Source organism: Sinocyclocheilus rhinocerous, unplaced genomic scaffold, assembly GCF_001515625.1.
Source record: "Sinocyclocheilus rhinocerous isolate Xijiao unplaced genomic scaffold, SAMN03320098_v1.1 scaffold475, whole genome shotgun sequence".
NCBI lineage: Eukaryota > Metazoa > Chordata > Actinopteri > Cypriniformes > Cyprinidae > Sinocyclocheilus > Sinocyclocheilus rhinocerous.
Genome location: NW_015646677.1, coordinates 554,646 through 567,595, shown reverse-complemented (window position 1 = coordinate 567,595; position 12,950 = coordinate 554,646). Strand labels below are relative to the sequence as shown.

The window sequence follows — 12,950 nt, the reverse complement described above, 5'->3', positions numbered from 1 at the left end:
ATATAATCATGTTCATTTTAAGATGGCCCTCCAGAACTAAACCAGCTGGATTTATCCTCACAGAAGTGCTTTTAGGAGCACCTAATGGAGGAGAAAATCATTCAGGCGAATACTTTATGATTTACAGCACTAGTTATAGATGATAAGTCAGGATAGATTGAAATAATTCCTGTCTTACACTGAACTAGTAGCATTCGGGACTCTTTGAGTTGTGCTCGGCTGCTGTAGCTGGTGTGTTGCAGTCAGTGTTGGGCAGTAACCAGGGCCGGCGCGTGCATATAGGCGAACTATAGGCAGCATAGTCAGGGCGGCAAAAAAGACAGAGATTTTAGTTTATCTACTGGAGATGGTCCTCACTGCAGAACACAAGATTCAGGGGGCGAGGTTGGATCCAGATCCAACTCCTCCCACCTTACATATACCTAAACCTACCCGTCTCCACCCCCTGATCCCTAAACCCACCCATCTCCACCCCCTAGATGTGGATCCAACCCCGGCCCCTGGATCTTTGCTCTGCAGTGAGGGGCTACTGATCTTTTGGGCATTCTTTGGAATTATTGCACTCATATCAACAAGCTATCACCCCCTAGTTATTGTAACTCTAAATTAACTTAGCTTCATAGTAATGCCGCTCCCGCGCTGTGCCCCACCTGAGCGGCGTCAATATCACATGCAAACCATCCTCATGTACTTCCATAAATGTCATCAAAATGAATAAAACTATCCGGACATGAATGACTTTTGCTACTGGTGATGTCTGATGAGTTTTAAAGCCCGACACGCACTTCTGAAAGGTAAGATTATAGCCTACTGTGAGAGAAAACGTGGGGGAGACACAGGTGGATATATACATCCTCGTACATCCCAAAAAAACCCGGACCAAAACCGTATTTTGTTTTTTAGCCAGGTAGTCTAGATATTTAGTCTTTATCATTTATAACGCTACGAACAGTGTTTAATTGGTAAATTGCGAGGTCCCGGAATAAAGCGGGTTGACGGATCCGGCAAGTGATCAGAGGATGGAGAGGTAATGGAGCATTCGCGCAATCATTTAGTGGACCCACTTAAGTGATTACCAGCTTGCATCAGTTGCTTTTATAGTATGCACATATACTCTAAAAATCATGGTTATTTTATTGCAACATTTTTTTTTGTGTTTGGGTAGTTTTTGTGTAACCCAGCTCCTGGGACAGGAGAGTCGCAACAACCCAGTGTTTGTAATGAGCGCAGATATTTTGCATTCTCTTCAGGTGAGAGTAGTTCTCAGTGACGCTGACTTGCATTTCTTTGGTCAAATATAGGTTTGTGTATGTTTTATTTAATCTATAAAACAGTTTCTTTGCTGTAAATCATTTTATTTTATGCAAAGCAAACCAAGTCACCTAAACAAGCCTCATCAGTCTTTTTGCAACGATTAAATGTTTATTTTTTACTTCTAAAATGCTTGTTAAACGAGTTTAAATGTAAAAAATGTTGTATACATGTTTAAATGGTAAAATATGTTGTATAAAGAACTGTATTTAACTAAAAGGCATTTAGAGAAAGAAAGATTTTAAAAATGTCAAAATAAATGAAAAACTAAAACTAAACTAAACCAACAGCAGTTATTGAACACCTAACTAAAAATAATAATCAAAAATAAATAATCGTTTTCTAATCAATCTCAGCATGCTTTAATTTTGTGTCGCTAGAGGTTTGCGTCAATAAGCTTAAATTAAAATGTCTTTGGTCTGCGCTCTGGAAGTGTTCTGTTAATTCAGCTAAACTTTAATTACTAAAACTAAAATTAAAACTGAAACTAACTGCATAAAAACTAAATAGGCTATAAATCTGTTCACTAAATAAAAACTAAACTAAAATTAACAAAATTATTAATGAAACCAATAAAAGAAAATTGAAAGCGATATTAAAATAAAAACTAATTAAAAAATGCAAAACTATAATAATCCTGACACGAACATCTTTCAGTGGTGCGTGAGGAGGGGGATCCGCCAAATGAGGTTACCGGAATTCGGAGGTGCTGGACCAGGACCCAGACCCGGACCCGGACCCAGCTTGTTCAAATTACACCCTGACTACGAATAGGGATTTCGGCTGTACGAGCACGGCTTGAACAGATTTATATATCTCTTAGTGAAAATGAACTACAGAGACTTGTGCTTACCGTGTCCTGAACAACGTTTGTCGAGCTGCTTACCGGGAATTCTCCCAAATCTTCCTTTCCTTCCACTTCAGGCCTGTACATATACACTTAATTTGCTTTTGCAGCTATACTAGTGGTTATTTTTTATAAATTAATTTTTTTACGTTGCAGTAGGAAACAGTTTTAATAATCAGAAAACACGCCCGTGTCTGCGGGCAAGACACAAGAATAGTCCAAGGGCTAGCGTAGGTCAACGAACGGTGAACAGAATCAAAAGGGCAAGACAACACATAGAGATATTACAAGATCATATGGATTATTATATCCAAAAATGAAGGTACATATTGTTCAGTAGTAGATTTCTTTTTTATGTACAGTCACACTATAGAAGCGGGATGAACAATATGACACTCAACTTGGGAGTATGTGTAGCTATATTTTAGTACACCATTGGCTTCAAGTCTGAAGACATATGAGCCATTATGACTCTGACTGACATTATCGAAGCGTGTGGTGCAGTTTTTCTGTGTAGCAGAGCCAAATATTTCTCCTTTTAACAGTCCAGTGTTGGGGCTGCTGGAGTCAAACTGGAGTGTTTTGCCTTTAAACCATTTTCTCTTTGCACTATCAGTGAGTTCATTTTTAAGTATTTGATCAATATCAAATGTGCAGGGTATGAAAACACAGGATCCTTTTAGAGCTTCTACTCTCTGCGACAGACTGATACTGAAGCCACAAAAAACACCTTAAACACAAACAGAAGGAAGTAATCATACAAAGTCAGTATCAGCACTTATTGCTCTTTAATCTCACAAATGTCACATGAAAGTGCTTTCATAATATTAATTAAAAAGCTTGTTAAAAAGAGGAATAATCTATAAGAATGAGACCTTGTATCAGAGATCCAGTGAGGAGGAACGTCACCAATGTTTCCATAATTTACAGAATATACAAACACAAATAAAACACAATTAGTCCAATAATATAGAATTGACAATATACTATTAAAAAACTATATACTCTCTATAAAATCTCAAAACTACAGAAGGTTTACCAGACTTACCAGAGAAGAGAATGGCGTCTGTGTCTCCAGCACTATAACCTGCTCACTTGGTTATGGCAACTTCTGCTTTATATCAGTTCAAGCTGATTGACTAGTTCATCAATAAATTGACGAATAATCAACTAACAATACCATATTCTCTTGTTGTTTTGGTGAATATGCATACGTTCCATATTTAACCTGATTAAACCCAAAATTAGCATTAACAACCACAAAAATATACAGTAGTCTCCATATACAGGTTATATTTCCACACACACTGGCGTTTCCTCTGAACTACAGAGCGAGTGTCTGTCTGCATTAATTAATTCCTCATGAGGTAGATGAACACTGAGACAATAGAGAGAGAGAGAGAGAGAGCAGCTGAATGTGTGTAAATGACTTGTTCTGTTTGTGTTTGTGTAATTGCTGTGCAGTTTAGTTCATTTGAAAGGAGTTTGAACACTCATTATTCTGGAGCTGCTGCTTTAGCTTAATAAGAATCAACTCATGCAGAAATATTCATGTTTTCATTAGAAGGTGTGTGTGTGTTTGCACAGCCTTTACACAGCCTACTCTATCTATCATTCTATCTATTCTATCTGTCATTCTATCTATCTATCTGTCATTCTATCTATCTATCTATCGTTCTGTCTATTGTTCTATAGTTCTAACTATCTATTTATGGTTCTATCATAGATATATCAGACCTTGACAGCATTCATCCCCCATTCACTTCACTGTATCATCACTGTAACATCTTTTATGTTTCAGAGAAGAAAAGTATTACAGGTTTGGATCAACATAGGGTGAGTAAATTTTTAAGCTTAATTTCCCTCTCCAAAAATCAGCTACTTTTTTTGCCTCCCAAAAATATATCTTAAATGAACATTTGAAAAATTCAAGAAACTCCCACAAAGGCTGTAAAATCTGCAATCACCAACATCTAACAGTTTCTGTGAGGAAAACAACTTGATGAACAGCTAAGGAATGTCTTGTGAAAATGTGAAACCGTTTGTGTGAGAGTTCAGAGAATAGAAAATACTGAAGTCAGTGGAAAATGACAGAAAAACGAATGTTTGTGTGTGTATGCTCACAGCTAAAGCGGGACTCTTCTGATTGTTTGTCTGCTGAATGCCGTATATCATCTATATGCGGCGTGAACCTCAGAGCCCAGAGGAGCCGCGTGATAACAGCCATTAGACCTCTAGACATCTGCCTGAACGCCTTACTGCGTCTTGAGCGTCTCCCGCTCTAATCTCAGCGGCTCCAGGAGGAAACGCTTTATTTATCGCAATGATTTTATCAGAATCAGTAGGGACCCTGCTGTCTATTAAACTCACTAGAATACACACACCACGTCTAGTGAGCGAGTGAGATGAGGGTCGTCTGAGGTCGAGCGGTTTGTGTTTGTGTCCCACAGGCAGACGCTCTCCTTTACTTCAGCCTGGAAGGTTGTTCCTCACATAAAACCTGATGGAGAAGAACTCACCCAAGGCAAGTGTGTGTGTGTGTGTGTGTGTGTGTACTTGTTTATGCTACATTGTGGGGACCAAATGTAAAACCAAATAGTAAAACCTGACATTTTTGACATTGCAGTCCCCACGAGGGATAAAAATGATTAAAAATAGTAAATGATGTTTATCTGAAAGTGTAAGAATGCAAACAGGTTAGGGTTAGGGGATAGAAAATATCGTTTGGTCAGTATAAAAACCATAGAAGTCTATGGAAAATTCACAGAAACAAACGTGTGTGTGTGTGTGTGTCCACTGTTTGTATGTATTTCACAGCATTTTCAATCCACGTTTTCCGCTATTTCAAGCTCTCCAAATGTCCCTTTCGCTCTCTGAATAACCGCATTAACACACTAGGTTTGTGTATCTCGGCTGAGAACAATGACTGTAATTAGTCCATTATTCAGCATTATAAATTATATAATCGGCAGCAATTCAAAAATCTCATAGGACACTTCAGAGATCATTAGATGTGATTAGTATAATGTATATAATGACAATGTCCTTTATGTGGTGGTGATGATGATAATGATGAAGGATGTAAACAGGACGTGTGTATATCAGCCCTGTTTCTATTGGTCAGTAGGAACAGAATGAAGCCCCTCCCTTCTGCAAAAACACACTTCACATCCCATGATAATCCTCTCTGTATGAACTATAGAGCAAAACATCCATCCATCCGTAATATTTAATCAATCATAAAAGTTGAGAAATATTTATAAAAGAAAAAGAAAAAGAAGCACTAACTGTTTCTGTTTCTGTCAGAGCAGGAATGATGAGAAAGCAGCGGCAAGAAAAAAAAAAAAAAAAACTAATCCATGACTTAAGTTTTTAACTTCAAAACCATCGCTTCCAGCTAAAAATAATTTTTAATATTTTACTCTGTGATCTAGAAATAATATTTTAGATTATTAAAGTCTTATGTGTCTTGTTTACTAACATCGTGCAATCCAGTTTAACCAGATGACAGATGTGCTCAAGTCAGGTTATGCTGTGATTTAAATAATGTCAAATAAGTCATTAGGTTATTGCATTATAACTTAAGATTTTTGGCGTGTTTGCACTGTTTCCTCATTTGCATAATTCATTTAGTGAATCAAGTGCTAAAAGTGTGCAAACAAATCAGTGGCTGCAGTTGGTTCTTAGCGAACGCTCCCCTCGTGTGTTCATCTGCACATGACGCCTTTAATTAGCCTGTCATGTCAATTAAACTTCAATTAAAAGTTACATTTCATGTAACTTTTGTAGATTTGTGTCATTTGTGTGAAGTTGAGCCTTCACAGACAGTTTAAGCTGAGATCTGATGCTGGAGAGGACTGACAGGCATCGCTCATGATGAAAGCCGAGGTTTGATTGGCTCGTAATGAAGTTGTCGCACAATCAGAGCTCACATCTACAAATCCCCTGCGGCCGCCGCGCTGGACATGACAGTAGTGATGGATGATGGGAGAAAACATGGCGTTAATGGGAGCGCAGGAGGAGCGTGACAACCGGAGGTCAGCAGGATTGGTGAGCGGATTGATTAGAATCTGACACGCGTGAACTAAACTACAGTAGAATCACATGACTCATAACAGATAACGGAAACTTCCAGTAACATTAATAGAATGTTTATTCAAAGTTATCTGGTCTTTAATAATGTTATCAAAAGTTTAGTACAAAAACTTAATTTATAAATTGTTCATGGAACATTTTTTACATTTAAGATGTTCATTTGACATTTTTTCTAATGTTATTACTTGTTTTAGAACATTCAAAAGTAACATTCTTTCAATGTTCTCAAAATGATGAAATGGAATGCTCCCTTAAAGGGATAGTTCACCCAAAAATTAAAATTCTGTCATTCATTACTCACCCTCATGTCGTTCCAAATCCGTAAGACCTTCATCTTCAGAACACAAATTAAGATATTTTTGATGAAATCCAAGAGCTTTCTGACCTTTCATAGACAGCAAGGATCCTAACACGATCAAGGCACAGAAATGTAGGACATCGGTGGTTCAACTGTAAATTTACAAAGCTACGAGAATACTTTTTGTGGGCAAAGAAAACAGAAATAACGACTTCATTCAACAATTCTTCTTCTCCTCATCCAGTCTCCTGCGACGGGTTTGGAACGACATGAGGGTGAGTAATTAATGACAGAATTTTCATTTTTGGGTGAACTGTTCCTTTAACATTTGCATAGCCAAGAAAGAACGTTTCTTAAACATTGAAAATGCCGGACATTTTGAATGTTGAGAGAGCATTCAGAAATAATGTTTTCATGACCTAATTGGAACCTTAGAAAAATGTTCTTGCAACAAATTTTTGTTAGTTGCCCAGGTAACAATTTTAGGTTATAATAACGTTATGGGAACATTGTTTTAAAATGTTTGTAAAAAATGTTGAATGTCCAGTTTTCTTGATGTGATTATAACATTAAAGGTTACAAGAATGTTTCTTACAATATTACACTAACTTTATTTTCAGCTAAAATATAATGTTATTTGAATGTTTATTTTTAATATTCTAAGAATGTTCAAATGTCCAGTTTTCTTGTTTTCTCGTTATTTAAAGGTTACTTGTTTCTTACAACATTCTACTAACTTTGTTTACTCAAAATATAACATTATTTAAATGTTTTTATTTATATAATCTTAAATGTTACAATTTCTAATTTTCTTGTGATTATGATGTTATTTAAAGGTTGCAAAAAATGTCTTAGAAGTTTCAATTACAAATAACATCATAAGGATACACACAGGAGGAGGGGATGACGAGACACACCTGGGAGCAATGAAACATCAAGGGAAACACTTGGGACAAATGAACTTAACTAATCAGGACAGGAACAGGAAACTAACCAAATAAGGGCATGGGAAGGCACATGGGGAGCAAGACACACACAAAACATGGAACAGAGTCTGACACCCAAACAGAGGCTCATGAGTTGATGAGAAGCTATACTAACTTAAAAATGTCAAATTAAAATAATTTCTAAAATAAAAGACAATCAAAATTAAACACAAAAAAATATGATTTTGTTTATCTGCATGACATCAGAGAACTGAACATGAAGTGCATTGTTCAATCATTGAAATATTATCTTAAAATCTCAGTAAATATTTTAGGTCAAAGGTTTTTGGATCTCTTCATTACAGTATGCATGTTTATTGCTGCTGAAATGCCTGACAAACTTCAGAGGAAATGCAGGCGTGTCTTCCTGTAATTATGTCCAAAAAGCAGCGTTCCGAAGACACGCCTGCATTTCCTCTGAAGTTTGTCCCTCTGGATGAAGATAACCATTGTGTTTTCATGCACTGCTCAAGATTTTTGGCTTTTCATGATGTGTTGTTTCAGAGTAGAGAAAGGAAAACGTCCACAGTACACATTTAAGTATTGCTCTTTATCTATTTGCATTTGTAGATTTGGGTTATAATACATTTTTAAAGGCTGTGATTTTTTTCTTCACTTCAGCACCAAACTTTATTCCTATCTATATTCTGAAGGCTTTTACTGAGGGCTTTATTCATACATCATTCACACTTGTTTATTTAACATTTTATTCCTAAAAACATGGTGAAATGCTTTTTTTGTCTGGTTGTTGACAGTATTTTCTGATTTATCGAGTGATAAAAAAGACATCCAGTATCCCCTCGGTGCGTGATCTCCTCTGATTGCTCTTTTCTGCATCTGCTTTAATGGTCTGATCCAACTCCAGCTTTCTAAAGACATTCTTCATTATAATTGCGAGCAGGTAAAGAAACTGGACGAAGCTTGTGTTTAAAAGAGACATTACTATATATCAAGCAGGTCTAACAGGGACATTCTCAGACTTTTAGCTAACAATCTTGCAATCTTAAAGTTATGACCACACGTTCTTCCAGTAACATTAATAGAATGTTCATTTAACATTATCTGGTCTTTAATAATGTTCTCTAAACGTTAGCACAAAAACATTATTTATAGATCGTTCGTGGAACATTTTTCCTGAAACATTTTAGTTGGACGTTCATCTAATGATTTTTAAATGTTACTAGGCTACTTGTTTCAGAACATTCAGAGAACATTCAAAACTAACGTTTCCATGATGTTTGTGGAATGATAAATTAGAATGTTCGTTTTAAAAACTGGTTTTGAACATTCAGAAATAATGTTTTTATAGCCTAACTTAATGACAACATTAACGAAACGTTTGTGGAACATTTTTTGTTAGCTGGAATATGCATATTCACAACCGTTTAAAAGTATGTCTTTTTATTATTTATTTATTATTTCATTTATGAAACACCACAGATAATAATAATAAAGAACATATTAGCATATGTGAATAAAACATATTTGCATGCCAATACAGATGTAAAGCTGCAATAATACCATTAGACAGACAGACAGTATTATTTATGAAAATAACAGATTTACTAGTCGATTATATTAACCTTGCATCACCTCCAATCATTATATTTGTTTGAATGGCAAATCCTCCTCCTCATCAGAACACAAACTGAGTTTCTCTGGTTTGATCCATTTAATCTCGGATTTATGAAGTGCGCCACCGGCAGATTAATACTCTTCAAACTGACCTCCTGAAGCTCAAACATTAATAACTCCAATCTGTAGTACCATCTCTCAAGTTAATATATACCGTTTTTATTAACAGTTGGATTTCTGTCCTATATTTGTTTGTATATTTATTTAGCGCAGCATGATTTATATTACAGTATACACACCAAATGTAGTGAGTGAAAAGGAGACTCTTGTTTTGAAATGACGCAGGCCAAGTTTATGCCTTTTGATTTATTGCTGTTTTATTATTTTCTATTATCATTATTATATTTTACGTCGCACTATTATCGTCTTAATGTGTTTGTTGCCTGGCTGTTTATTCCATTTGCGTTGTAATTGTACCTTATATGTAACGCACCGTTGTATCGCGCCATGGTGGGTGTGGACGGGGACTCTTATTCTGAAGTGTCTGTAGGCGCAGTGTGTAGCGGAAGCTCGTGCCGCTAGTAGCTGCAGTTCAGGCGGATCCCGTCAGTGTCTGATCACAAACTTTCTGTCAAACCCGAAAAACACCCGGAACCCAGTGAGTGGTCCGCAGAGCTGCTTCACACACCCGTTAAACAGTCGAGGGGATGAAATAACACCCGCAGCGCAGGCGCGGGCCGGTTTACGAGCGCAGGCCTATAATACAGTCTCTCTTCTTCTTTTCTCTCTCTCTCTCTCTGTGTGTGTTTTTCAGGTGACATGGGGGATAAGGAGTTGATGTGGGCCCTGAAGAATGGAGATCTGGATGAGGTGAAGGCTCTGCTGGTGAAGGTGAGAAACACACACACACTTCATGTCATCACATACATTCACAAACAGGTCTAACTGCTCGTGAAGGTTTATAGACCCTTACAATACAGCACTCTGATGATACCGTGCTATTTAATATATATCATGGCTCTGATTGATGTCCATGGTCACATACTGAGGCAATGCATGGTGTGTCAATGAATTCCATTGGATTAGCTTGGTGCCAAAACAAAAAGCTCGACATTGCCATGGTATGTTCCACAAACCAGTATAATGTCATGGTGCTTAGCTGTAAAAGCAACAGGTTAATGTTTTCAAGAAGGTTTTCTATCTGTCAGTGAGAGACAGTGTTTAAACCCGAAAAACATGGTCAATTTTTGTTAACGTTAAAATCAACAGGTGGGTGTTTTTTAAGGATCTTTATTTCCAAAATGGCATCAGTCAGTTGTTCAGTGTTCTATCTGTTGTTTGCAGAGGCGGACAAAGTACTCAACTCCATTACTTGAGTGAAAGTACAGATACTGCTGGTCAAACACTAATTCCTAGTATGGGTAACCATACTTGGCCACATGTCACGTCACTTTTTTCACACCTTTTTTTATTAGGAGACGCACAACAGTTCTTCTGTGGCTTTATAGGTAATATTTTCACATACACAATTTAGGAAAATCAGACAATATTGTGTCTAATATATACCGCAATATTAACTTCTTATTATTGAATTGCTGTAAATAAATATCATATTTGCAACTGGTCAGTGTTCAAAAAATGCTGGGAAATCACTTCATGTAGCCCTAAGAGTGATTACTGATAAACTGTCTGAAAAAAAGAAAGTCACGTTTTAGAGAAGAAAAAAATCACCCACTGACTTTCAAAGCTGCTACATAGTAACGACTTTCTACTTCGAGGACCTTGATAGAAATGTAGCGGAGTGAAAAGTGCAATATTTGTCTTTCAAATGAAGTGAAGTTAAAGTCATAAGTTCCCAGAAAAAAATTATACTCAAGGAAAGTACAGATACTCAAAAAGTGTACTTAAGTACAATACTCAAGTAAATGTACTTAGTTACTGTCCACCTCTAGTTGTTTGTCTGATGATAATACACTTTTTCTTGGCTTTTGTTGAAGTGTTAAGTAAATACCGTGGTATATGTAAGGAATAATTGACGACGGGCCGTTGAATTATTAGAAAAATAATGCACACCCGAGGTGGGGATGCGGCCACGATGCGAAGCGGAATTATTAGAAAGAGAGCGAGAGAGACAGAGACACGCAGAGAAAGAGAGCGAGAGAGCTTGTGTGAATTAGGCTACCTCTCTCTGTGCGTCCCTCAACAGTGTTCTGCAGCAGCGTCTCTAAACAGCGCTGTTATTACCTCACTAGTGAGAAATGTCATGTGTAGCCTTTAAGTTGCTACACTATATAGGCTAACTGATAAAATCGTCAGGGCAGCGCTGACAACACCTTCTTGTGCAAACTGCGTGACCGTAGTGTGCGTGTGCGAGCACGTGTGATTGCAGTAATTCCTGTGTGCTGTATAGGTACTGTATGCTCATTTCTGTTATTACAGTTAACTATGCGAAGTGATATGGAACTGTAATGCGGTCAAGAAAGCTGCCTGGAACTACGTTCGCCGTGAGTGTGAGTGTGAGTGTGAATGAGTGTGTGTACGAGTGAGTGAGTGTGAATGAGTGTGTGTGTGTGTGTGTGTGTGAGTGTGTGAGCGTGAATGTGAATGAATGTGTGTGTGTGTGTGTGTGTGTGTGTGAGTGTGAATGAGTGTGTGTACTGAATAATGGCTTGTGTCCTGGAGTTCCTCCTGCTCCTCTGATATAATGGGAGTGTGTGTGTGTGTGTGTGTGGTTTGAGGATGTGGGCAGGAAACCGCAGGTGCTTTGAGCTCCAGCATCTGAATGGAGAGTCGTGTGGTTCAGCGCTTCAGCCTCAGAATATTTCACCTTCATCACTTTAGCCATCAGATGAGATCAGATGATCTGGAGTCACTCGTTCAGTGTTTTGTCATCTGTGTGTGTGTGTGATCTGTTTAGCTCAGCGGTTTACACTCACAGCAGGTTCACATGATGGTTTGCTGTGTGAATGTGCTCATCATCAGACTTAAGGAATAAAAGCCTTGAGGTTCGTGTTATATACTCACAGCTAGATACGAGTCACGACACATAGTGGAGTGATTATTACATAATGTTAAAGGCACAAATAGTGTCAAAAAGTGTCAAAACAGAGCAAAAGCAGTGCTTCCCTAAGAAATATATTTATTTTAAAGAAATAAACATCCTCTGAGAATTGAGTAAGGTCTAATAGATGACTTCAGATGATCAGGTGATGTCGTATGCTTGTTTTGTAATTTTTATGGATTAAATAATCATCTATTTATGTCTTTTTTGGGATAAGTCAGTGAACGAAATACTGCAAAAACAGCATCAAAACATCTGAGTTTAAAACATAATACTACTAAATTACGTTATTAAAATTATATGAAATAATATTTAAACTCTGTTTAAGAATTTCTATGATAACATACATAATATTATTATTATTATTATTATTGTTTGCTATTAAATTTACCATAGAATTATATTACTGCATATTTAATATTATTTTTATTAGAATGTATTTAATATTATTAAATATTATTTTATTACTATAATAGTTAATACTGATAATAAACTATTTATATAATTATATTTAAGAATATAATATTATTTAATGACTAAAGTATCCTAAACCATATAAAAAAAAATTAAAAGGATGTGTAATTATTCAATTGAACATTGAATTATTGAATATCCAATATAATTATATTGAATAATAAATATTATTATTAAATATATATACTAAAGACAATTTTCTACCTCATTGGGGATTGACAATAAAGCTTTTGAATTAAATTGAAATGATTTAATAATGAACCCTAACCCCATTAGATAATATAATTTAATATTATTATATAA

General features: G+C 36.4%; 1 protein-coding gene across 1 annotated transcript in view; it reads left to right on the top strand.

Annotated features, from left to right (window-relative positions):
• Positions 1–9,647: 9,647 nt before the first annotated feature.
• Positions 9,648–12,950, top strand: part of mtpn (myotrophin) — an 11,217-nt gene continuing 7,914 nt past the window's right edge. The window contains exons 1-2 of the mRNA XM_016512072.1: positions 9,648–9,770; positions 9,927–10,051. Coding sequence (XP_016367558.1) covers positions 9,932–10,051 — 120 coding nt within the window. The 5' untranslated portion in view covers positions 9,648–9,770; positions 9,927–9,931. The remainder of the gene's footprint in view (positions 9,771–9,926; positions 10,052–12,950) is intronic.